General features: G+C 37.9%; 1 protein-coding gene across 1 annotated transcript in view; it reads right to left on the bottom strand.

Annotated features, from left to right (window-relative positions):
* Positions 1–359: 359 nt before the first annotated feature.
* The window catches only part of INO80C (INO80 complex subunit C), a 33,724-nt gene continuing 9,161 nt past the window's right edge, over positions 360–24,922 (bottom strand). The window contains exons 2-5 of the mRNA XM_069853395.1: positions 11,557–11,667; positions 8,517–8,628; positions 6,726–6,793; positions 360–2,071 (exon numbers count right to left, since the gene is read on the bottom strand). Coding sequence (XP_069709496.1) covers positions 1,940–2,071; positions 6,726–6,793; positions 8,517–8,628; positions 11,557–11,667 — 423 coding nt within the window. The 3' untranslated portion in view covers positions 360–1,939. The remainder of the gene's footprint in view (positions 2,072–6,725; positions 6,794–8,516; positions 8,629–11,556; positions 11,668–24,922) is intronic.

Consider the following 24,922-nt stretch of genomic DNA (forward strand, 5'->3'; position numbering starts at 1 on the left):
GTGAAATACAATTTTGTGAACAGCTGTCTGCTTATTTAAAGCACAAATGATCTTACAGCAGTTCTGTGTGTTTTCTTTTCATATCAATGTTAAGCTTATCTTATAAACACATCTTTAGTACGTAAAGTAAGTCAAAAACATCCATTCTAAAACTCGGATGCAAAGAGAATGTGGTTTGGATACTTACTGGCATGAAGTGAGATATCCTGTCTTATTCTTTTTTGTTCTGTGATACAGTTGTAGCATTATCTGTTATCCAGGGCTTTGGAGGATCTATTGTAAGCCTGTCAAAGACTTTTCAAATTACTTTGGTTTTGTAAATATTAGATCACAAAAACTGAGGAATGAGTCGCACAGAATTTCATTAAACAATGTGTCCCTTTATTGTTTTTCCTGTTTTGGAGTAGAAATTAAACTAGCATGAGTAACACTCCGCATATTTATTCGTTCAATGAGAAAAAAAAAAAAGTTCAAATAATTATCATGCCCATAGAAATGTGCACTCAAGATGCAGCTTTGACATTAACTAGTCACCGCTGCCTGCTGGTTGTACACTCAGAGAGAAGAGGTGTCTTGCATAAGATCCCAGTGTCCATGATGGAGACAGGACTGCTGTCCCGTGATCAGTGTCTCTCCTTCTTAGGGACCTGGGCAGTCCAGGACTAACAAGCTATGGGACAACTTCATTTGGCAGTTTTCTACACAGGAGAACATTCCCACAGCAAGTGGTATCTTGGCCTGGCTGCCTTTCTGGCTAACACCCACTGGCTCAGAGAGCTAAGGACATAAGTGCTCCAGCTATGGGGCAGTTGGTGTTGGGTGAGCATGAAGGCCACATGGCTGGAGGCTCGGAATGGCTGAGCCTGAACTTGGGAATTCAGATTAAAACATGCAAGAGTCCAAGGCTGGGACAGAGACGCAGAAGTGAGAAGACAACAAATCAGCAGCTCATCATGAATTTGCAGAAAACCCTCTGCCCTTTGCCCCACACTTAGTTTCAGGAAATCCTTCAGTATCCTTCCTCAAAAGGGTCACAACGTTCAGTTGCTATAGGTTATTCTTCTGCTACCTCATGGTGCAAAGGTCGGCGTCCTGCCAAGGGAGGTCTTGCCTTGCTGAAGACCATCTGGGTGTCAGAATGCCACTGGACAGTGGATGTCTTGCTTGTTTTAGCATCATTTTTAAAAGTCTACATAATTAGTACTTTTTTGTTCTAATTAGTCCTAACTTTATACTAACTAGAAAAGGTAGAAAAATAGTCAGGTTGTGAAATGAAACACTTAAAACCAAGGTGTCATGATTAAGAGTTACCTGCATATTTGATGCCGTTATGCATATCCACTAGGATATTTTAAAAACAACTTTCAGTCCAATTTTATTTTATGCTGATGGTTGTTCAATGCAAATATTTTTGTGAAGCTGTTAATTTCCACAGTGTTCAGTACTATAAACAGTCATCACAATAGCAGCACTTGCTAGATATCTTAGCCTCCTTTTACAGATGGAACAAACTTCTTCATGGCCAAGTAGCAAGCACATCTAGCAAGACAGGTTTAGAAGTTGGGATATCTTGGTACCTTTTCCTTAATTCAAATGCTTGTTTATTCTGAGCCACAGCAGTAGATAAAATATACAGGGTGGAGATGAAATCCTGCCTGTACAGAAATTAACATAACTCAGACATTACAGTGCAGATGTATCGTTAAGGTCTAAGTTATTCTGTTCACCAAACCAAATTGCTTACAAATTGGCAAACTAACAAATATCAGCATTTATCAAAATTAAATCCAGATGTTCTTCAAATCCATGTATCATCAACTACTTCCAGATGTAAATACCCATGGATAGTTTGGAGGAACCTCACTCCCGCAGACGGTTTCCATCACGATTCTCAAAATTAGCACTATTCACAAGTGATACGCAATGATATTTGGTCTCTTCAGGAAACAATACTTGTTGCTTTCCTTAGAGCCAGGTATCCTGTAACCACATCTGAAGGGAGCATCCGAATATAGGCAAATTCTTCAATAGTACTAAACCTCAGCTTGCTCTGGGGATCTGTGTAGTTTGCCTGAAAAAAAACAATGGAAGCGACACCATTCAAAGAACACATCAAGAATGATAAAAAAACCCATCTAATTGCAAGATCACAAAATAGTGAATTTATTCTCCCAGTAACAGCACTGCTGTTCTACCATGTGGCCAAAACTGTATTTTTTTTGTTTTCTTCTTGTGTCAGAACTTATGAGAAGTTAACAGACCCCTATAAAATCACATTAGAAATGCATTAAACATAACAGAGGGCTAAAATAGTTTCACACAAAACACAGTGCAAAAGAAATTCCTCAACTCTCTAAACTCACCCTAGCAACTCTGTGCCTTGTGCAGTCTCTCACAAGGCAGCTCTCCAAACCGTCAGGCTGCTGCCAATAAATTACCCACAAAGAGCCTGAATTATGGGTGCCCTGATAGCTTTGGACCGCTTTTCTCCTCCTGCATACAACTCGGGTTTTAATTTACTTTAAAGTGGTTGTTAAAGCAAGGGTGTCTCAGCTTATGGTTCTGTGACTGAACTGATAAGAAATTTGAACTCAGCATTGTGCTTTTCTACAGACGTCTGCTTTCAGGATAGCAGCCTGGCCAGCTAACCCTAGGCTATGCTTGTAGCCTCTGCTATATTTGGACCCTGGGTGCCTGGGAGTGGTGCCAGCTTCCTTCCATCCTCTCCCCTTCCCTGTTGCTACAGAAACCTTGAGCTCAGATGAGCTCAGGGGCAGCACAGGAGGCTCGACTGGAAGAAGGTAGGCTTCAGGGTACCACCTCTCTACTTTCTCCCTCCAGGACAATCACCACCTGCTCCTCATTGAATTACCAAGTGCCTGCAAAGGCTCTGAAAGTGTTTTCTGTACTTTTCTTTAACAGGAGATGGTGGCAGCCTGCAAGGCACAAGCAGTAGAGATCCCTTAAGACCTACTAAAACAGAAAAGACCAGGAAGAGCTGGAGCATTCCCCCCATTCATACTGCTGAAGTGCAGAACTCTTTATCATTTTTATCTTGCAAAGGATTTGTTAACCACAGTAACAATCAGGTTAGTGATCTGGCCTGATAAGACCTAGCAGAAAATTAAGTGTTATTTATAGTTTATTTCTTTAGAAAGAAATGCTACAAGGTTAATTAAATGTAGTAAGCTAACAGTCAATCCACCAATCAATTTTCAAACAAATGGCAAAGTTAGGACATTAGGAGTAAATTACACTGGGTGGTAACTTAATGTTTACAGCAGGTATAAATTTATTTTTCTTTCACATTTTAAATCTGGCCTCGTGTATCTAAAAATAAGACACCCAAGCAGACTGCTTTTCAACTGCGCATGGTTCTGAAATAAACTAGCTAAGCAAAATCAGCAATTTCTGCTGTGTACCACCCAGATTAAACGGTAATTCCTCAATATTCTGATACTTCATATTGGGCCATATTGTTTGCACACACAAATTTAGGGTAACCAGTCATTTATGCCATGACTTCAGTCTGAAAACAAACTTTACTGTTACTTCAGCAATAATTAAAACAGATGACCAAAATGAAGTAGGTGATTTTGCAAAGAACCTCTATCATGTTTAGAAACTTAAGGCAAAGGCCACAGATACATGCTTTCCAAATGCAATAAATAAGTTATCTCCATCTGTTTCTATAGTAACAAGGCTGATCCATTTTTCAGGAAAGGAAGAGAAATATGAATGTTTCAAGGTTTGGGATTTTTTATCTGCTTTACAATAAATTTCTTTGTTATGCATGTTAAAATAGCTAAATATTTATCTTGCAAGTTTTATTTTTGCAGTGTCGATATAGTAGCTATCATTTTTGAATTCTAGGCTGCATTACAAATATAAATTAGCTGCCCTGCTTAGACCATTGGTAAATTTAATTCCATTTGTGTTACACACAGAAAGAGAAGAGAATCAGTAGAATTTAATTGTGGCATTTAATATAACTGCAGGTATACTAATGCGATTGTTTAATACACTTCTCTTTTTTTTTGTACCTGCTAGACCATTTAATTTTTCCCTAAGTGGATAATGTTAAGGAATTTATTTTACTTCTGTTTTTCATGGGGAATCCAGTATTGCCATAGAAAATATATTCTTACACAAACGTTTTCAGGTTTTACACAGAAAATACAGGGACATTTTTTTTATGCTAGGATTCTAAAATATTCTGCTACCCCACGTATCTTCTTACTAGGAAATGATCTTGACAATAAATTTAGTGCTTCTTACGAAACATTTCTGGCTTAGCAGATTAAAGGACGCACTGCCTCAGTCATCTAAAAAAAAAAAAGATTTTTTAAAACATGGTATTTTTCTTGTAGTCTGAAGAAGACTAGCAGGCCAGGTAAAATAGGAAACAACTGACAATGCAATTAGAGGATGGAAAATTAAGAAAGGAAAAAAAATGAAATTGTAAAGACAAAAATGAAATTAAAGCAGCACTGAATGGATTCCTATAGAAAGGAGAGTATTTATACTGAGCTAGAATAGTTAGAGTACATAAATCACTGATGGAAAGGAGGAGCTGGTAAAAAAAACATGAGGAACTGAAAGGAAGACTTTAATTTCCTATGGCTAAACTGACCCTTAGATGGTTGGGACACAGTCCTCACATTTACAACCTGCATCATCATCTTGCTATAGATGCAATGACTGACTCGTTTTGTAATGCATTAAAGGGCAGCACTGGAAAGCATTATTTGGTCCCTTGGAGATGGGGCAGTGAAAGGGACTTCTGCCCTTATGCCATCTGCCCCCACATAAGCCCCTCAAGCCCCTCAAAGGTCAGAGATGTTGATGCAACACAAATAACACTTGGTGTGAATGCTACTAATCCTTGCAAAGCAAGTCTAAGGGAAGAGGATAGGAAATATGAATACCATTAAGTGACCCAGTTAGGATTTTTCTTCTGTTTTGGTGAAACCTACTTATAATTATTTCAAGTGTCCACCTGTCCCCTCTTCCTTCATCCACTGCATATAGAGTAGGGGTATTTATACAAAATTCCTTATTCAACTGTCCCCTGCTCCTTGTCTGAAAAGAAGTTGCTGTTATATCAAAACAATACTCTTAGTAGTACAAGACTGTAAGTCTGCCTGGCAGGAGGGAATTATTTTCCATGGGTTTGTGAGCAGCCTCTTTCATTTGCTGTCTGCCAGAGAGTCTGTAAGGGAGATGCTGCTTTCCCATTCCCTCTTGAACACCAAGGGTTACCAGCCTCAATCTGAGCAACCTACTTCATTTCCAAATCAGGCTCAAAGGCACAGGCTGGAAACATCCCACCTCCTAGATGCCTTATTTAAATATGTTACTTAAAAAATAAAAAAGTCGAAGAAAACATATGCTGCCAAATCAGGAACTCAAATGTTAGGATGTGCAGGATTATAGTTGGCGCTATAGCTATTCTTTGATGCCTTTGACTGCGTATCCACTATAAGGCAGTCCTTAATTAAATATTCACCCATTTTTCTTCCCCAGTGGGGACTTGAACATAATTCAGTGTACTGAAAGCAAGGTGCTGTGTTAACCTGCATCAACATAACAAATGTATAATTTACAGGCATCTCTGTGATGTGATATCAAGCTTGTGAGGTGGGCTAGAGCCTTGTGGGTGAGAAACAGATTAAACTGGGGGAAAGGATCCAGAAATTCTGTTTAAGGCTCTTTGAATTACAAAGTTTTCGTTATAGTAGTGTAACCCTTTTTATAGTCCAAAATAAAACACTCACATTCACTTGAACTGTAATAAATACATAGGCTTCTGCAAAATAAATCATTGGGGCTGAAGGTGAAAAGTGAAAAGATATGCTTTTACTAACACCTGTTTTGTTTTAAGTAAAATTATGCATGTCACATAGGAACAAAGTCAGCCGCACATAGAAAATTTTCGTTGAGCAGAATTCAATGACTTTACTCCTGCTTTCTGCCAATAGAATCTTTGGGGAATTCAGGGGCCAAATTGTAACTACCAAGACTTTTTGGAGCATGATGGGGGGAGGAAGGGCTTTTCTCTTTTTCTTCCACAAAACCATGTAAAAAAGCCCATCTGTGACACACAGACTATACATCTGCCAAACTCCAAGTTCCAGCTCTGAAGCGTAGGGCTATTTGAAATTCTCAAAAAGTCCATGCCAAGTATCTGTCTCAGGCTGATTTGTTTGAGGGAAAGTTTAAGAGCTATGATAACATGTCAGGGCCAATCAATATAACTTTGCCTAATCTCATTCTTGGAAATTGCTGAGCCATCTTTTTGAAACTTTCTCTAAAAGATGTAATGATATAGATCAGCCTTAGGCAAACACTCAGCATGGAAAGTTTCAGTCTGTGTGGTTAAAGCTTGGCAAAGTTAGCAGTCATGGAGACTGCGGGCTACCAGTAACAATCTAAAGAATCGGAAATCATGGGGACCAACGCAGACTCTACAGCTGGAATAATGGTGTGATAGGAGTCACACTGCAGAATGAGGTATTTAATCTGTCCTGACATCTGTTAGCAACTTAAGGATTTTTGTGATGTACCATCAGTATTTGGAGTTTGGCCCTAAGTCACTGAAAAACTATTATGCACAAGACTAAGAAGGAAACTCAGCAAGTACATCTTTTATAAAAGCATGAACCAGCTTTATTTCAGTGTGGAAAGCAAGATGCCAGTTTTGAAGAGGAAAATAAAATACTTACCGGAAGTCCTGAAATGTCCGAATATTTCTTGGCAGGCTTAAAGGAAGGAGGAGCATCAATATTAAAGTCTAGAGAGAAACAAAGGGATAAATTCAGCGTGCTATACATATATTTTAGAATGTAAAACCAAAATGTAAGTGGATAACAATACTTCTTTAAAATGCTGCCTTTACTTTCTGAAGTCCCTATTAATCAGCAGCACTAAGGCAAAGAAATATGAAGCAGAATTACCTCTGAAAACATTTAGCCTGTTAGCAGTGTGGACAACAGCCTGATTCTCCTCATCTCTCTAATATGAGTTCAGCAAGCAGAACTGCCATCCCCGAAAGGAAAAATGCAAAAGCTATTTAAAATGTGTTGATTTCTTCCAAGTCTTAATGAATTCCCTTGCAGTCAGATCTTTGCAGAGAATAGCCATTGCCATATGCATGCTGTATGTTAAGACCACAAAACATTGTTCAAGATTGCAGCCCTGAAATACTATAATCCAGAAAAGCAAGATAATCTTTTAAATCAGTTAAATCTTTAAGCATGTACCATTTTAAGCCCAGTGAATAACCTAGAAAATTGTCTGAAAGCATAAATTAAATTATTGAAATTGCTGTTCTTTGGTGCCCTTTAGATAGAAACTCTCATTCATAAACATTTTTAAGACACAGTTGGTAGGCTTAAGTAGTTAAATCCCCAATTCTGGATATTTCCAAAAATATCTTATACCTGACTCCTTTCCTCCCTCGTGTTCTCCCTTCTACCTCATTCAGATGCTATGATAGTTTCAAATGCTCCATCCATATCAAATTTCTAACTTATCATCTCATAATTCAAAAGAAACTAATGCCACAGACAGCTGTTTTAAGTATGCAATTGAATTTCTTTTCCTATCTTGTTAAAAAGAAGTATCCTGTAAATTTACTGCTGCAAACAGAATGTAATAGAAATAGCAATGTCAGCAGATTGCCAGTTACAATAGGCAGGAACACACAGCAGTCTGTATTTTTCTATAACAGTTGAACCTAAAACACTTCAAAAAATGGCAAGCTAATTCTGGACAAAGCACCAAGTCTGACAAAAAGTATAGGCATACGCTCAATTCTGAAATGTCTCTACTTGCTTAAGTAAAATCTGAGGATCACGTTGTGCCTCCAGCTACATTCAGTAGTATCCTGCTTTATGAGGAGACTTGAAGTATATCTAGATTACAATCAGTGCTGTAAGTCTGCTTCTGTAGATATAGACCAGCTAGGACTGCTAATCAGGGTGACTAATAGTGTAGTATCAGCTGTGCGGTACTAAATAAGGTATGCAGAATCTTCCAAAAACCTAGGCTAAGGAGCTGGATAGGAAGCTTGGGCAGAGGTCTAAGCTACTGCAGGTATGTGGCTTAGCAGAATCAATTTGAAAATACTTCAAATAAAGTTGACAAAGCAGCAGCCACTTGTCAGAAGACACTTGGGCTGTACGCAGAGAGGGACGCTCCTCAGCAGTGAAGAGGTGACAAAAACCTGATGGGAATAAAGGGTTTCTGACCTGGTTTGGATAAATACATTTACTTTATTAAACTCTCTCCCCAAATATATTTTAACTTTGTCACAATACTCCAAATTATTTGCTTCCCCCTGCTTTCCACTTAGAGCTGGCAAGTGTGATTGGACTAGTCTTAAATGTACTAATCGTCCCTGTTCAAGCAGGACACTGCATGCAATGATGAAATAATTTAGGTTTGTTTTAAAGAAAGTTATTTGTGTGGATTTTATTACTTATAAATACATGCAAAGCATCTAAGCAGCTTACAGCTAGGATCATTTAGTTGCCATGGCAATGCCCTTTCAGAAGCAAGAATTTGTTTTAGGTTCTTCCAAGTTCTGTTCTTCTTGCCAGCTGCTGCTCCACCAATGCCGGAGTGCTAGAATTAAAAATATGGTGTTTAGAAAAAAAAAATATTAAAGAATACTATTTCATAGCATGACACTTGTATTTCATAGTCTTTTGGATAGGTCTCATCCTGTCATAAACAATTTGTCGTCTTCACTTATTTCATCAGCAGGCTAATATACTGTACACTTTAATCTTGGCTGCAAGAAAAACAAAGGTTTTTGGACTATGTCAAAGCTACTATGTTCAGGATTAACTGAAGGAAATGAAAATCTGCTTTTTACATGGAAAAAGAAAATCAATGTGGTTAGGTTTAGCCTGAGATTACAGGATTCTCTATGTACTTCCAATCGTATTAGAACTTATTGCTATGAAATTGTGTCTAAAATTGTGATTACACAGCTAAATTTTCTCTTTCCTTTTTATGGCATATTACAGGTGCAGCTCAGGCTCTTGTAAATTATCTGAGACTGTAGAAAACACAACCAATCTTGCAAAATGCAATGAATACTACGAGAAACTTTCTGGAAATTTTATTTTTCTTTCAAAGGCTGGGAGACAGAAGAATAGAAAAAGAGTAATAAATAGAATGTTGGCTGCCAAGACAATTTTGCATCTTGAAAGGTACACTAATGGAAAGCTTGCCACAGGTACTATAATGGTAGTTTCAGTTATCAAATGTGATTGCTACAGAATAATTTATTTATGTTCCTCCAGAGACAGAAGCTGCACAACATACTGTACTGCTTCTAAATGATCAAAGGACATAAATTTAGAGCTTTACTTTGGATAAGAAAATGTTCTTACAATTGGGGAGTTGTTGTTATTTCTGTAAATAACTACATGCCCCAACAGTCTCAGCAAAACTCAGCAAAGTTCTACAAATACACTTCTGCTATGATTGGTTTATAAATTAGCCTGTTAAATTGCTGAGAATGACAGGAGGAGAGATTCAATGAGAAAGCTTTTTTTCTGTAGACTTAAGATATAAAAGATGCTCATGAGCTGATGCTATATTGGGTTTTGGCAATGGATATCTAATATAGAAATCACATGCAAGTATTTGCTTTGAGGGTAAAACTTAGTAATCTAGAGGTCATTGTAAAACAGAGACTGCTGGAATGAGATGAAAATAGATGTCCTTACCACATTACTAATTCAAATTCATTACATGAATTTTCCCCAGAATCATTGCATAATGATTTTTTTTCAGTTATCTGATTTCTCAGAAGCAACTACTGGGTTTATACGAACTGATGCCTCCTGGGAATGGGGCTAAGCATCATCTCACATACTAACAATCAAAAAGCAATGACTGCCAAGTTCAAATGAACAAAGCTACCTCTGCACTAGGGAAGTTCAAGGAAAACTGGGGCTAGGACAGTTGGAGTTATTCATTGCTGTACACAATTGTCAGAAGGTCTTCTTCCCCACTGTCAAGGGATACATATTCCATTCAGGAAGCTCAGAGAAAGGCAATTTCTTCCTTACTCTCTAGTTTCATACATGTCCTCTGCAGTGGGTTAATGGTTCAAACTTAGGCATATTTATGAGAGAGAGACATTATTTGATTTATTTTCTTCCTTTTAAGGCAATTTAGGCTGGAAGGATGCAAAAGTCATCCAAATGCTTACTACCAGTTCATACTGACAAGCAGCTAGTTAAAACTTATTACATACCCTCTGAAATTAGTTACTATATTGGCAAAGAGAATTTCATGTTTTTATTATAACTACCTATTATTTCTGCAGCAGTCGCCAAAGGCTCTGTGTATTCATTATTATTTCAAGCATGCAGACATTAGTATTACCTCTTTGAAAAGATAACTTGTCTCTAAGAATTGAAGGATCAGCACAAGGCCTCTTGGCTATTTAAATCCTAAATGGAAGCTACATGGAATGCCCCTGGGCACAAATGGAGCTTTTCCAATAAGGCCCATTTCTCAAAGATGCTAGTGCTCACTAGAGGATTAGAGTGAGTAAAGTACACAGTTGTGTGAATGTCCCACTTGTGACAGAAGTCATTTGCAAAGCAGACACAGAGCAACTTGCAAGTCAGATTAATTTTATACTTCCCTGCCAAACCTGTGCTCAGTGAGCTGTGCAATGCCCGATTAGTCAGGTTTTACACTGTGGGATATTGTATCTTAGCCATACAGAGTGAAATCTGGGATAAAATCCTTCTTTCTAAAGACTGGCTTAGGACCAGCAGTCTGAGAAGTTTGCTTGTCTAGAAAGCATTTGTACAGTGTGCCAATGAGCTGGCCCTGGCACAGCAAGATAAAAAGATATTAAAAACAAACCAAACATTACTAGCTGTAGTCTTCTTTCACCTTCTCCCCCAATTTAAACCTCAGAGCGTTTTAGCAGTCTGAATTTTGTCAGCTGTCAGAGTTTACATGACTTCTGAATGCCAGCATGCCAGGGTCCTGGGAAGAACAGAGCATTTGCTTCTAAATCTAGCAATTCCTGGAAGAATAGATACCACAGGTCTTAACTCTGTAAAGAGTTTCAGGGATGGGTAGATGAGCAAAATGCCATTTGCTAATAATTCTCTGGCTGATTTCTAGTTCAATTGCTTTACAGCCTGCATCGGCTAGGAACTGGGAGATGGGATTCCTGTGTTCACAGCGGTATTATAACTGGGATAGTTTATGAGACACCACAACATAAAGCTTCCGCACTTACCTTGGTCTAGCAGGTTTTCTGACTATGTTCCAGAATTTAAGATAGTAGCTCTGTCTCTGGACCAGTGCCATTTTGATGCTATAATATAGTCTGCACTTTGGACCACAGCATGGCATGGACTTTAGGTGAATCTCTTAAAAATTGTTGACCTTTTATTTGGCTGTTAAGCAGACTTTCTTAATATCTACATTAGCCATATGGTTAAATATAACCCTAGTTAACGTTTCATTTGAAGTGTTTAGAATTTCAAATTGTTAAAATAATATACTTACGATGAAGTTTGGATCTTTAAATGGTAATGGCTTGGCGGTTGTTTCCACTGATCCTGTACTAGAGTCTGTGTTCAGAAATTTGTTTTCATTCACAGCCTCTCCACCTGCACTCTGAAGAAAAAACAGTCTTACTGCTTGTTACTGTGAGCAAGTTTATCTGAAGAAGGAACTGCTTGCTGCATTACCTACCTGTTGTCCTTTTAGCCTTCCTATCACTTTTGAATCTTTAAAGATGTTACATGCCAGCAGTGGGGAAGCATGAAACAAAATATTTGTCGACCAATTTACAACTGACAGAGAGAGAGGAGGAGAGGAACAGAGCAGCCAAAGTCTGCGGAGTAAAAACAGCATCAGCTTCATTTCAGTATTAATGAAAGCCATCTCTATGTGCAAGACAGCATATGAAATTAGAAACAGCAGAAATGTATATTGGATCTGTTTCATAATAGTCCATATTGGAGTATTAACAGGAATATTAAAAAAAATTACAAAAAGGTTTTCTTCAAGATTCAAAAAGAATAATTGATTAATTGGTTTATCCTCCACCCTTGGCTTGTATCATGCCTGAGCAGGAACTGAGGGGAAATAAGATTTCATTATATACATGCTTTTCACATAGAAGCCTCACAAAATCTACATGGGTCCTAGTTTGTTGGCTTTTCTTTATGGTTTATTTATTTAGCAGTAAGAACAATTGCAGAAGGGGGGTGTGTGTGTGCATGTGATTGGAAAGCTAAAACAGTTGTGTGGCATTCTTACCAATTTCTGATAGTTCCGCATGGCTGAGCCCACCCTGTAAGTCTCCACACTACCAGAACTAGCCCATGCTACATACATAAGTGTTCCTCAGGAAATCCTGATCCATGTGGATGCCAATGAGAATTTTGCCATTAAGTGTGGCAGTTCAATCAACAGGATTTCATACCCTGATCCTTTTTTTCTTGAAGAACAAAAAGCTCGGTTAAAAGCTAAATCAATATTTACTGAATGAGTGGTTAAAATGTTTCTTTACTTTAGCTTCAGACAGGTAATACTCAGAAGAAAAAATGTTTTCCTGTAAAAACCTGCACTGTGTTGATACAATACTCTTTTTAGATAGGAAAAAAAAAGGATCGTTATTATTACTTGTGAATTATGAAGTACTTCTAGCAACAGAGTCTATATGGCAAAGGCCATGATTCAGCATATCCTACTCCATGTGATTACAAGGTGAGTGTTTATATTCTTAACTACATGCATAAATAATTACAGGATTAGGAACTAGGCAAGTTGAACTCTTCTTTGGGGAAATACATTAGTTATTCAGTGGTGCCTGTTTTTAACATAGCAAAGAGAGGTCTTAAATATTCAAAGTATGGTATAAAGAAGCATTTAAGTAAGATACTTAAATGTTTCTGGTATCTTATAAAAATATATTAATAGAGATGATTAATTTTCAAAACCAGTCAGACCTCTGTAAGCTTGTAATAGACAGGATACTGCCCTAATAACATCAATGGAAGCAACATTGAAATCTGAAGCTTAAACTTGATTCTTCCATTGCTGAGGACAACATTAAAAGGCAGTGACTGTCACAGAAAGAGAAGAAATGCAGATGGATATTTATAAGCATGTGAATTATGTGACAGTGAGTAGAGAAAATAATATATTCAGCAATCCTGAATGAAGTGGCTTTATACAACGAGTTGCTAGGTTCCAAACCATATTCTTGCATGTGCATGCTTACAGCAGTTTGGATTTCAGCAGCAAACATTAAAGTCAGTCTTGAAAATGACAAAACTTGAGATATAAGATTATTTTTGATAAATAAACTATCTCTGTCACTGCTCATCATCAGCATAGATTCTGTAAGTAGAGGAGTCAGCCCTCACAGTTATTCTTCAAAACATTCTTGCCTTCTATTTGGAACCATTTGGTCAGTTTTAAATCCAATTCTACATTTTTTAAATTACTTTATTACTTTTGCCTCATCAGTGATCTTCTCCTAAGTATTCTGTTGTTTATGAAACAAGTTTTGAGTAGCATTTCAACAATATCTCAAAATAGTATCCAGTATTTTGAGACGGAGCAAATAAAAATGGTTTATCAGTAAAGGGGAAGAAGCCTCCTTATACATATTGTCCTTAATTTCTGCAGCTGGGTATATTTACATATTACATTCAACGTGTGGATTCAGTGCTAATCTTGCTGGTACACTGGGAAAAAAAGTAAGGACTGCTCCTGGCAGGACAACTCCTGAATGTAAATTCTACACATCATTTCTTTTCTAGACAAACCCGTAAGGGATTTCAGGTATTAGTGCTAAAAGACACAATAAATCATAGTAGGTACAGGCCAGATGTTAATTTTGTTTGTGGCAGTGGCAGCAGGATCTGAAGCAGCAGCTGCTTTTCTGGGCCATGTAGACACCAGTCACCCTCCGGTCCCACTGAGACATAACACCAGCCGGAGCTTCTGGATCTGTCATGGACAATTTGAGAGAAGTGATTTCCTCTCCCAAGTCAAAGGGTGCAGACTGGTGTGCAGGACTGTAAAGCAGATTGCATACCACAGTGGTATGCAAATGATACCATGATTTCAGAGCCCTGTGACAGACTAGGAAGCAAATAAGACTAAGTACTATGATCCCGGTTAAATGCTGGGAACTCAGAAAAAGACATACTGTAGAGGCATGCCAGCTCCCTCACTTAGCATTGTTTGTATGAAAATTCTAATTCTAGCAGTGGCAGCAGCACTATGGAAGAAAGATACTCAGCTAATGCGCTTTTCTTTCTGGAAAAACATTAAAGAGTTGAGCAGAAGCACTGCTTCCAGAATAATGTGCTACTGCACAGAGGAGTGAACTCCAGCAAGTACAGAGCTTTGAAATGCTCTTTCCATGCAGCTTGCAGAAGTCTCAGCTGATATTCTCAGCAGTTTTTTCAGCCACAAACTGAAAGCGCCTCTGCAATCTACAAATCTGTCCAGCCTATGTTTTAAAATGCCAGGATTTAAAGCATAAGAAACATCATTTATTTTCAGGTTTGTTTTTTGAAAGTTTTTTTAAAGGTGGTAGGGGAGAATGCCAAATGAATTTTAACCAGTATGGATCTACCTTTGTACTCCAAACCCCATCTTTCATGACTGTGGAAAATATAGTGACACATGCAAAACATTATTTAGAGCCTGAGTGAGGCTCCCCCAGTGAACAATTACTGTACAGTATAGATAATCTTTAACTTTCAACATTAGTTAAACAAATCTCACTCAATTGTGCTCATTTGCTTGGTCATTTAGTTTGGAAGATAGTTCATTCTTCACTGTCATGTGTCGAGGCAAACAAACAGGAATTAATTCAAATCTCCTTTGTAGTGCTATGAAGCAATGGGAGTCTCGTGAGCAGAGTGAGGAAGTGCCTGTCACCAGGGAACATGTCCTGCTGCGTGTGTGCTGTAACCCAGCTTCCCCTTCCTGCCTAAGTCACAACCAGTCTCCAGCACATTTTCTCTACCAAGCCTGCCTCTTAGATAACTCCCTCACCCCCAGCAACCTAGTCTAATCCCCAATGCTTTGCAGTAGGGTTGGAAAGAAATTGTAACCATGGGCTGAAACTCTTGACAGCTTCTTTAAAGCTTCCTTTAAACTGATCTTGTAATGTAAACAACCTTTATGGGGAGCTCAATATACACTGCAAGAAGAGACACAGTGAAGCAGCTTTTAATGTACAATTTATGACTAAATTGTATCCTTCAAACTGTGGTTGTAGTTAAAATTCAGCTAAAGCACATAAACACTAGAGTAAAGATTGCAGCTAAGCCACCAGTAACTACATTCATCCTTTCCCATCGACTCTTCCTTCAGCTGTTAACCTTAACAACAGCCCATGCTGCCACCAATTCTCACATTACAACCATCTGTCCTTCTCCTCTTCCCAGTATCCTCCGGAGCCAGGCAAAGAGCAATCTTGACTGGAATGGCAACTTTCAAAACTTGTAGACGGTGGGTCAAAGGCTTCTTATAGGATCACCTGTGATCATTCTTCTTTCAATAAAGTTGTGTTTATGTGCTTTAGCTGAATTTTAGCTACAGCCACAGTGTGACAAGTTTGCAACCTCTATTCCTCCTGGGACAGACAGAAGCAGCAGTAAAGAGTGCTGTTTCTTTTTTTGCATTTCTTTTCACAAGATCATCCATCGAGTATTCAGTGCATCTCAGCTTGGCAGGACACAGTCCTCCCCATTATGTGCTAGGATGGAGTGGCAGTCGCTGAGTGAGTAAGCTGGCCAAGGACTTCACTTGGTTAGGCAACAGCAAAAATTCAAGGGAGCGCGAAAACTTGGGAGTCCTAAGAGGTTTGCTGTAAGATTAGCCAAGTCTGGGCAAGAGACCTGAGCTAAGCTTTGCTACCCTAACACTGGTTTCTTTTGAATAAAGCCAAACCCCAGGAATGAGCCTACTTCGGACCCTACTGTATATGCCGTCTGTACTGGGAGAAAACACACATTGGGACGCTGCCTATTCACATAGTACTTTCAATCTTGGGTTTTGGTAAATCCATTAATTTTTTCAATACATGCAGTTCCAAATTCCCTACCGCAGACATATTGGTTTTTGCATGATTTCCAAAGATTGCTCCATCTGTCTGGTTTTATTTAGGGAGACGACAAGCCAAACTTGCAGACCATGGAAGCTAAGTTCTTTGTTTTGGCTATTTCTAGGTAGAATCAGCATTGTGGGGCTTGGGATCGGTGTCTGTGATAGGACTAAATACCAGGTGCAATTAGCATATTATGAAAGTGCTTGTCTGAATCATCTCTTTTTTCTCCCCCTCCCCCCCTCCCCGGTAAGGATTAAAACCACATATCATACATGCTGAAGTATCATTTCTCACCTACTTACTTTTAGATTATATCCTGTAATATTTTTTCATTATTTTAGACGAACAGGATTTTATGAAGTATAAAAAACATTAAAAAATATGAAACATAAAAGTCAAAGACATAAATCGGTGCATTTCTGGCATCCTATCACTGCATAACATGCATGTTACAGCTTAGGAAAACAATGGATTTGCACATCACAAAGTACACCACAATCATTAGTGGCCATTTTTGCCAGATGTTACAGTTTTACACAGTAAAACAGAATTTAAAGGTAGAGAGCAAACTGAACAGTGTGTTGGTAAAGCAAAACTTAAATGCATAAATAAATTCCCTAAGAACTAGAAAGGGAGTTTCTAGTTTAAAGGGGCAAACCCACTGTTGTAAACATTGATTTCCTTTTTGTTTTATTTCCTACAAATCATTCATTTGTTAGCCAGTTTTAACACTATATTGAGTACAGCAATTGTAGGTGAAGGTGGTTAAATAGGTACTTTCTTGGTGTGGTTTTACTTCTGCATCTGGTATTTCTGATACTCTGGCTTTGTCTCATTGATGATCAGGGGTTTGTATGTCAATATTGAAATATAAGTAATAAGAGAAGTGTGGTTAAAAATCAAGCCCTCACACTGAGAGATAACTTTGTCCCAAACACACAATTTTGCTTGCTGAGGAACTCATTTGTCTCCAACCTTTGCATGTGAAATTCAATACATAGTTTAAATTATTTTTACTTACTTTTAGCAGCTGATTTTCATAATGACAGTAATACTACAATGACACGCTTAATTTCATTGACAGACTTGTTTGAACTCAGCCTCAGTAATGGTATATGCCTAATTACTCATGAGGTAGGTTACTTCTAAAGCAGCTATATCCACCTTGTAGCAACTTATTCAGCTTTTAGCTGTGTGTAACTTCTGTGGTATCCTGACAAAGCTGTGGCATGCAGCCAGGGAAGAAAATGGTAATTTATAAAATAGATGGATAATACCTGTATTTTCACTAGCAGCCTATTACAATGAGTGAGAATGCCATGTGGAAACAGAGCATGAACGTTACTAGATGACAGCACTGATGATACAAGCAGACTTTTCAAAACTGGGAGTAAACTTCGAATGTCAGCTATTTAACAGAGTCCAAGCTAATACTGCTCATGCAGGAATGTATATTAGGCTGTTAGATTATTATATTAGCTCTCATCGTATAACAAGACTGGCACAGGCTACTGCACATTCTGTGTATTTAATACATTTAACTTTGCATAATGACATGACAGGAGCCATTAAAACTTGAACACGTACACTCTGTCAGACAAAAATTCAGTTCTTAACATTGCTGGGAACAATTCACAGAGAAAGGTGTCAGAATTAGACATGCTGAAGCTCCAGTTAAAATGATGGCTAAAAAATTTCTCATCATCAACATTATTAGCACATGTATTTCTGAAAGTAATCTCACTGAAGACTCGATAACAATGTAACACTGAAGAAATAGCACTCTCTTGAGCAAGATTAACTCTCTCCAAGTCAGTGACAGAAAAGTTTGCTGGAAAGACTTATTCAGTAACATGCATAAACATGTCTCAACCATCTGGTTGTATTTCACTAGTTCTTGGATTCAGCAGGAAAACCTTTTTCCCTCTTCCCTTCCACTCACTAAAATGAAGCCCAATACAATTTCCCCACCTTTTCTCTCCTGACACTCTGTTACACAGCAGCATTTAAGGATCATTCTCCTTTTGCAGAAGGTCCTACCTTATTTTGGGGTAGGACAAAAAATATTTCAGCTTGAAAACGTTCAAATGCCAGGAAGGAAAAAAACCAAACCTTGCATATTCATAGCAAATTTAGTTCCACAGAGTACTGAAAAACTCACTTTACTAAACAAAAAAACCTGAGTAATAGCCAGCTGAAGATAGGTATTAAGTACAGTGCAGATCAATGTCCTTCAATTCAGGCAGCTGGTAGGGTGGGCAAGACAGTCATGCATACAGTGTAAAGTGGAACTAAATCCACTTAAGTTAATGGGTTTCATCATTGCCAAGTCATCTTAAAAGACAAGGTTCCTGGTACAGGCTTCTGCTTCCATTGATAACAAAAGTAAATCTCCCACCTGTCTGACAACCAGAATACTTCTGATGACATTGGCCTCAGTTGCTGCTTTCACTTACAAAGAAAGCTGAGGGAGGGTTGTTAAAAACAAACATAACAACACAATCTTGAAAATAGATTGCTGAATTATTATAATAATGGTTCATAATTTCAAGTACATGTCACTAAATGTACGTCAGCTTCTGCTAAAAATTCCCCAGAGGACTTCTGAGTCATGTGTCAAACTACTTTTCTGTGTGAGACTTAAAAAATCTGCCCTTCCTAAAGCAGCAGATCTTTCCCTCTAACTTACGGAGTTTTTCCACTGAGTATTAAGAGTTAATTAACTACACAAATTAACTCCAAACATATGACTAAAATTTAGAAATAACCTCGCCTATTGTGTGTATCAAAGGAAGGGGGAGGTGTTTGAAGCAGGACATGGAAAACATTTCACTTGCAATGTAGATAAATACATAAAGACACAGGAGATGTCCAGGAAGCCATCTGCACATTATGCTTTTGAATGTTTACACTGCTGTTTTGAGGTGATTTAGAACACCTTACATTCCAACTACCTTAGAAAAGCTGAATAAAATTTTACTCATGCACTAAAAGAATGGACTGTCACAAAGTGATGGATGGCTTTTCTATGTTCTCTGTAGGGCATTTCAATACCATAGACTCCAAGTACGCTTGATTAAAAGACGACATTCTCATTTAGGGTCCCGTCACTGCCTGAGCTTCAAACCATTATCATTCACCTGCACTGGTGCTTCCAGTGACAAAATACTTACCAAAATGTATAAAATACTAATTACTTCCGTCACTTTGATAGAGGTATAAAACACCCTAAAGCAAAGCTCTAATAGGCTGTGTGAGGGTTTGAATTCAAAATTAAAAATGCAGCCAAAGGGAGAATAAGGGATTAATTACATTCCTACCTTTCAAATATTTCTTAAAAACCTAGGGGAAAAAGACCTCGCAAATTCATGACACAAGAACTCCCTTCCTACTGATACCACTCGTGAAAAAAAATAAAATCCAGAATAACTCAAATTTACTTTCTTCTCTTCAAAATTATTAAACTGACAAACACAGAAAGAGACTAACAAGCTTCAACAAAAAAGCTCTGATTTCTTCTCAAGGGATTTCAGATGTCAAATATGTTCTTCCATTTAAAAACTTTCAAGCACTATGATAGACAGTTTTATAATTTACAGTTAGTTTAAGGAAAAAAATTACTAATTTCTATGGGGAAAAGCCTCAAATAAAATGTAATTGGGACGCAACTGTGAATAGCTTCACACTATCCCAGAAAAGCTTGCTTTAATTTGCATTTGCCACAAAGCTCCCCTTGGCTTAAATAATTGCAAAGGACCTTTCACTTTCACATTTCATTTGGTGGATTGGGACTATTCCTTGTTTATAACGTTTGACAGTTTTCTTTATTAAGAAAATTGTAACTTGGACAAAATCATGAGCTGAATGGCATGTTGAAGCAGCTCTGGAGCTAAAGATTTCAGTATATCTGGAATGAAAAAACATGTGTTAGTTCATACTTTCACCAAGGGTAAAACTGAGCCCACCTAACAGAATATTTGATTCCTCAAGGGAAAAAAAGTTTTCTAAATTGATGGGCTTTAAGACTGAAAATAGATGGAAGCATAGTAGCAAGTAAGACTAGAGTAAATCACAACTGAATTTTTACAAAAACTAACAGTACATTCCTCTCTCTATCAGAAAAAAATCAGTCCCATAAAGGACTTTGGCTAAACTGCTTCTTAAAGTTTAAAATACATTACTTGATATAGAATAGTTGAGGTCAAAGTATTTCAGGAGAAAGGACTGGAGGGTTGCAATCTGCTCATGTGCTGTTAACACTGTAATGCTGCTCAGGGAGCATATCAAAATCCCGTTGTCAAAGTAGAGGCTTCAGCCAACGTAGGAGAAGGATCCAAGTCCATTCATCTACGTGTGACTGAACTAGGGATAAGGAAAGCAAAAAGACATCAGCTGCTATGGCTGACATGAAAGGAATTCCATTCTGCAAAAAAACACTCAAGTTTCCTGATCCTAGTTTATTCTGTAAAACATCATTTGTTTTGACCGGAATCAATGTTCAAGTGAAAAAACCAACCAACCAACCAAACAAAACAAACCAACCAATATTTGTTCAAGGAAAGGCAACTAACTAGTTTTGAGTAAAGATAGGGTCTATCTGTCCTCCAGAGCTCCTATTCTATCTATTTTCTTAGAACTAACAGACCCGAACTGGAACACTCAAACATTAAATTCAGATGTTTCGGAATAACTGGTAAACAGATACAGAAAACAAAACTTTACTTTTGTATTTTTCCAATTTTTTCCACATTTGAAGTTCCTTCTGCCTGTCTTAACTGTCACTTTGAATAGATAAAAATTCTACTTCTATTATGTTTCTGATAACTACACCTACTGCTGCCATGATACATTTGTAAATACCAGCAGTCGTACTGCAAAAGCTAAGCACAACATTCTAAAGTTACTCAGAAGAAGGTTTTCCATTTGTGTGCAGGTACTTAAGACTGTCATACCCCAACGCAAATGTCAGAAAGACAAACGTTAGGTGCAGTGACATATGGAACATTCTACTTCTAAAGCAATTGAGACTAAAAATATTCTTTCTACAAACCTTCAGAAAGTTTATCAAAGGCATAGCATATCATAGAGTAGTAATTGTATCAGATGGTCCAAAGGTCTTTCAAAGAGGACAGGAAGAGAAAGTTTTTAAAATTCTTCAGACTACACATTTCATCCTTATTGTTTGCCTCATATTACAGGACAAAAAAAAAAATCTGCCTGGACATGCCCTGAATACTACATCCACTTTCCTCCATCTAGCAAACTCAATTCCTGCTTTGAATAGCACACCAGGTCTCCTGTACTCAGAAAAATTGCAAATGCATTACCCTATAGATACTTACATTTAACTGGATAATGAAAAAAACCCTGATGACTGAACCAAAATAAACATCCGGTAAATTCTAATTTACATGAAAATAAGGTAGTAAAAGTATCTATTGAAGACTGTTTTGAGGTTGCTCAGGAGGAAAATGGAGGAGAGAGTTGTATATCGATGCTAATTTCAAGGGAAACTTCTGCAATATTTGCAGAAATATTCATACAAGTATGTGGTTCTTTGCTCAACTATGTAAGTTCTGTGCTCGTACACTTCACCCTGATGGTATACTGAAATTGAGAAACTGCAGCACATCTGAAAAGAGCCAGACAGTTCAGCGTTTTCCATAACAACTTGTATCCTGACTGCCTTTTTTGCTGGAGTTGAAACAGAACAGAACTATTAAAATATTTGATTTTTATACTAAATTAGAACTAGTGGCGTTTTGGTATCATATGCATGGTTGCACATGAGAGGGAAACATAGTATTTAACAGTTTGTGAAAGGTTTAACAGGATATTTTAAGAAGTTTCCAACAATGAATTCTTTGCAAATAAAAAAATACTTCTTGGACAGATGGAAAGGAGAAGGATTAAAAGGGTAATTCTGTGGCTGCAACAAACAGGTTTAACAAAAAATAAGGAGAAAATGCAATTCCTGATTTGAGAAAATTTGAGGTCATTAATGTGACACTCAAACTAGCATCGCTATTAGAGCTCTAAACTATGTAAAAAAAAGATGGTCAACTGAATGAATAAGGACTTTCCAGCCAACTGCTTTGGCTGGAGGAGCCTGAACACACTGTGCATGTATCAAGGAAAATCATAGAATCATAGAACCACCAGGTTGGAAGAGACCCACCGGATCATCGAGTCCAACCATTCCTATCAAACACTAAACCATTCCCCTTAGCACCTCGTCCACCCGTGCCTTAAACACCTCCAGGGAAGGTGACTCAACCACCTCCCTGGGCAGCCTGTTCCAGTGCCCAGTGACCCTTTCCGTGAAAAATTCCGTGAAAAGTGGCCTTCCATCCTAGTAAGAGTTACTTTTTGTTGTAACAACATTGTGCTGCTCCTCCCAGGGAAAAGCAGTTCTACAAAAAAACAAACATTGTGACAGTGCAGGGAGAATTAATACTGTCTACGTGCAGACACTGAATTTTGTGCTTCCTTAATAAACTCTGGGGAAAAGTACCCAACTGATGTACCCTGATCGGCCCATGGTAGGAATCTATGGGGAGGGCCCACCTATCTTAATCACATAAATCAAATGTCTGAAATGAGAAATGGGAACACTGAATCACTGAGGCTGAAAGGGGTCTCAGGACATCACTATCCCACCTTCTGCTCAAAGAAGGGTCAAAATTGACCTTGGACCAGGCTGCTTAGGACTTTGTACCAGCAAATCTTGAACACCTTCAAGGACAGAGATTCCATAGCTCTCTGGGCAACTCTCCATCTCCCTAGTTAGAAATCAATATCCTATAAAATAGAAAATACAGGTTTTATTAACAAAAAGCTCTTTTGGTCATGAACAGTCATATAACTCATGTTAATTACTGCCCTAATTTCTGCATGTTCCATTTCAGCAGTATTTTTGTAGTCCTGATGGTTTCAGGGCATAAATGTAACAAAGTTTCTAGGCAGAGGGGTCATCTTTCATTAAGTGTACTGTTTTTCTGGAAAATTAAGACAAGCTTCTGGATGTACTGCATACCAATACACCACTGACTCAACAGGAAGACTGTTTTCATGGCACATAACTTTCATGCAGTTTCCTACAGGGTTTTAACTCTCTTCTCCTTTCTCCTAGATGATGACTATTTTCATAATGCTCTCTCCCTTCCTTGATAAACACCTGTACTCCTGGAATGCCACTAACCTTCTCTTCAAAGATGGTGTACTTGATACATAACTAACCAAACTCTAAGCAGTTGTTCTGCATTCAGCATGGGAATTTGCTGTTTCATTTTCAGATTTAAAAAAATATTTGTATGCTTGAAAGCTTATTTGATTTTTCCAGTTGTAACACTTAAGTGACCCTATCCATTACTGTAAACCTTGCCTAATTTATGCACAAACTATCACAGACATCTCAGCCTTTCCTGACTGTCTCGTTCTTTCTCTAACTCAGAGAAGCATAAATATGAAGAAGCAGTAAGGCTGTTGTCATAAGCACATTGCATCCTTATGAACACAGAGGAGGTAGTGCTTCAAGCATGCCAATAGTGTAAGGGTAGAAAAAAGGGGTAAAAAACCTAACTTGATTAAAACTGTGTAGAGGTTTCAGCCCTAGACCTGTAGATGTTTACAAAATTACCTATCTTTTTAAATTGACAGATTTTATGTAATTCACGTATTATGCAGGTTGTGCATGGAATCACATGAAAGTGTGATATTTTGTCATTGTCATGAAAATTGAGGAGATAAGATACACAACAAATCATTTCTCTCTGTTTAATAAATGATAAAAGGGCAGATGTGATACTACAAGTATCTCTTCAGGTGATAAATCCCAGCACTGGCCTGCAATGATTTACATAAGGATTATTCTTTTAATTCCCCAAAATATTCCTTATGCACAGAAAAGGTCTTAAAAACAGCAAGGACAATTTTATTTTCATGAGTCACCCAGCACTTACATCCTGGGGCAGGATGATTACAAACCACGTAACTACTGATATTCACCCCTCCCAGAATGATGGACTCTACATTTTAAACACCTATTACTCACAAAACAGTTTCCTTCTATCCATTTCAAATTTGTTTCTTGAATTAACAGTGATGCATTTTTTATTACAACATATATGTGTGTTATTAGATGGCATGACTATATAGCTTTTTTTCGGAGGGAAGGAAAAGACTTCTGATCCCTGTTTGCAAAACTGTGTATACTGCATTAAAATTATCTTTAGACAAAACACGTAACACAACTAAATACCTAAAATACATAAGCAGATCATTCTGACAACTGTGTTCAAGACCAGACTACAGTCATTTTCTTAGAAACAAACTTCCACCCTCGACTGTGGAGGAGAAAACACTTCCATGCTCCCCTGCCACTACATCAGACTGGCTTCCAGCCTGACAGTTAGGGTGTATGTGGGGTAAAGAGGGTCTAAACCCCCTCTGGTAGTGGCAGGAACAAGAATAACTTCAAGTGGAGGACATAGCAAGTACTTGCAAGTACACATGACATAAAAAGCAAGTAGCAGTGCCATAAATTTGACTTCTGTTCTACTTTTAAAAGAAAGGGTTTAATATCTGCTTTTAGAAAGGCATATGCTCCTGGTTCTGAATCCCAGGTGGAAAGAATTGCCCATATCTTCAAGGAGAAGCATAATTAGGACTAGCCTTTAGTATTTCCTGCTAGCTTATTTTAGTAGCATCTCACAGAGCTTGCTGGAATTTGTAGAATCAGTTCTAAGGTACTTAGAGACTGAAAGACAAGCAATATGACAGCTGAAACTG

Source organism: Phaenicophaeus curvirostris, chromosome 3, assembly GCF_032191515.1.
Source record: "Phaenicophaeus curvirostris isolate KB17595 chromosome 3, BPBGC_Pcur_1.0, whole genome shotgun sequence".
Classification (NCBI taxonomy): Eukaryota; Metazoa; Chordata; class Aves; order Cuculiformes; family Cuculidae; genus Phaenicophaeus; species Phaenicophaeus curvirostris.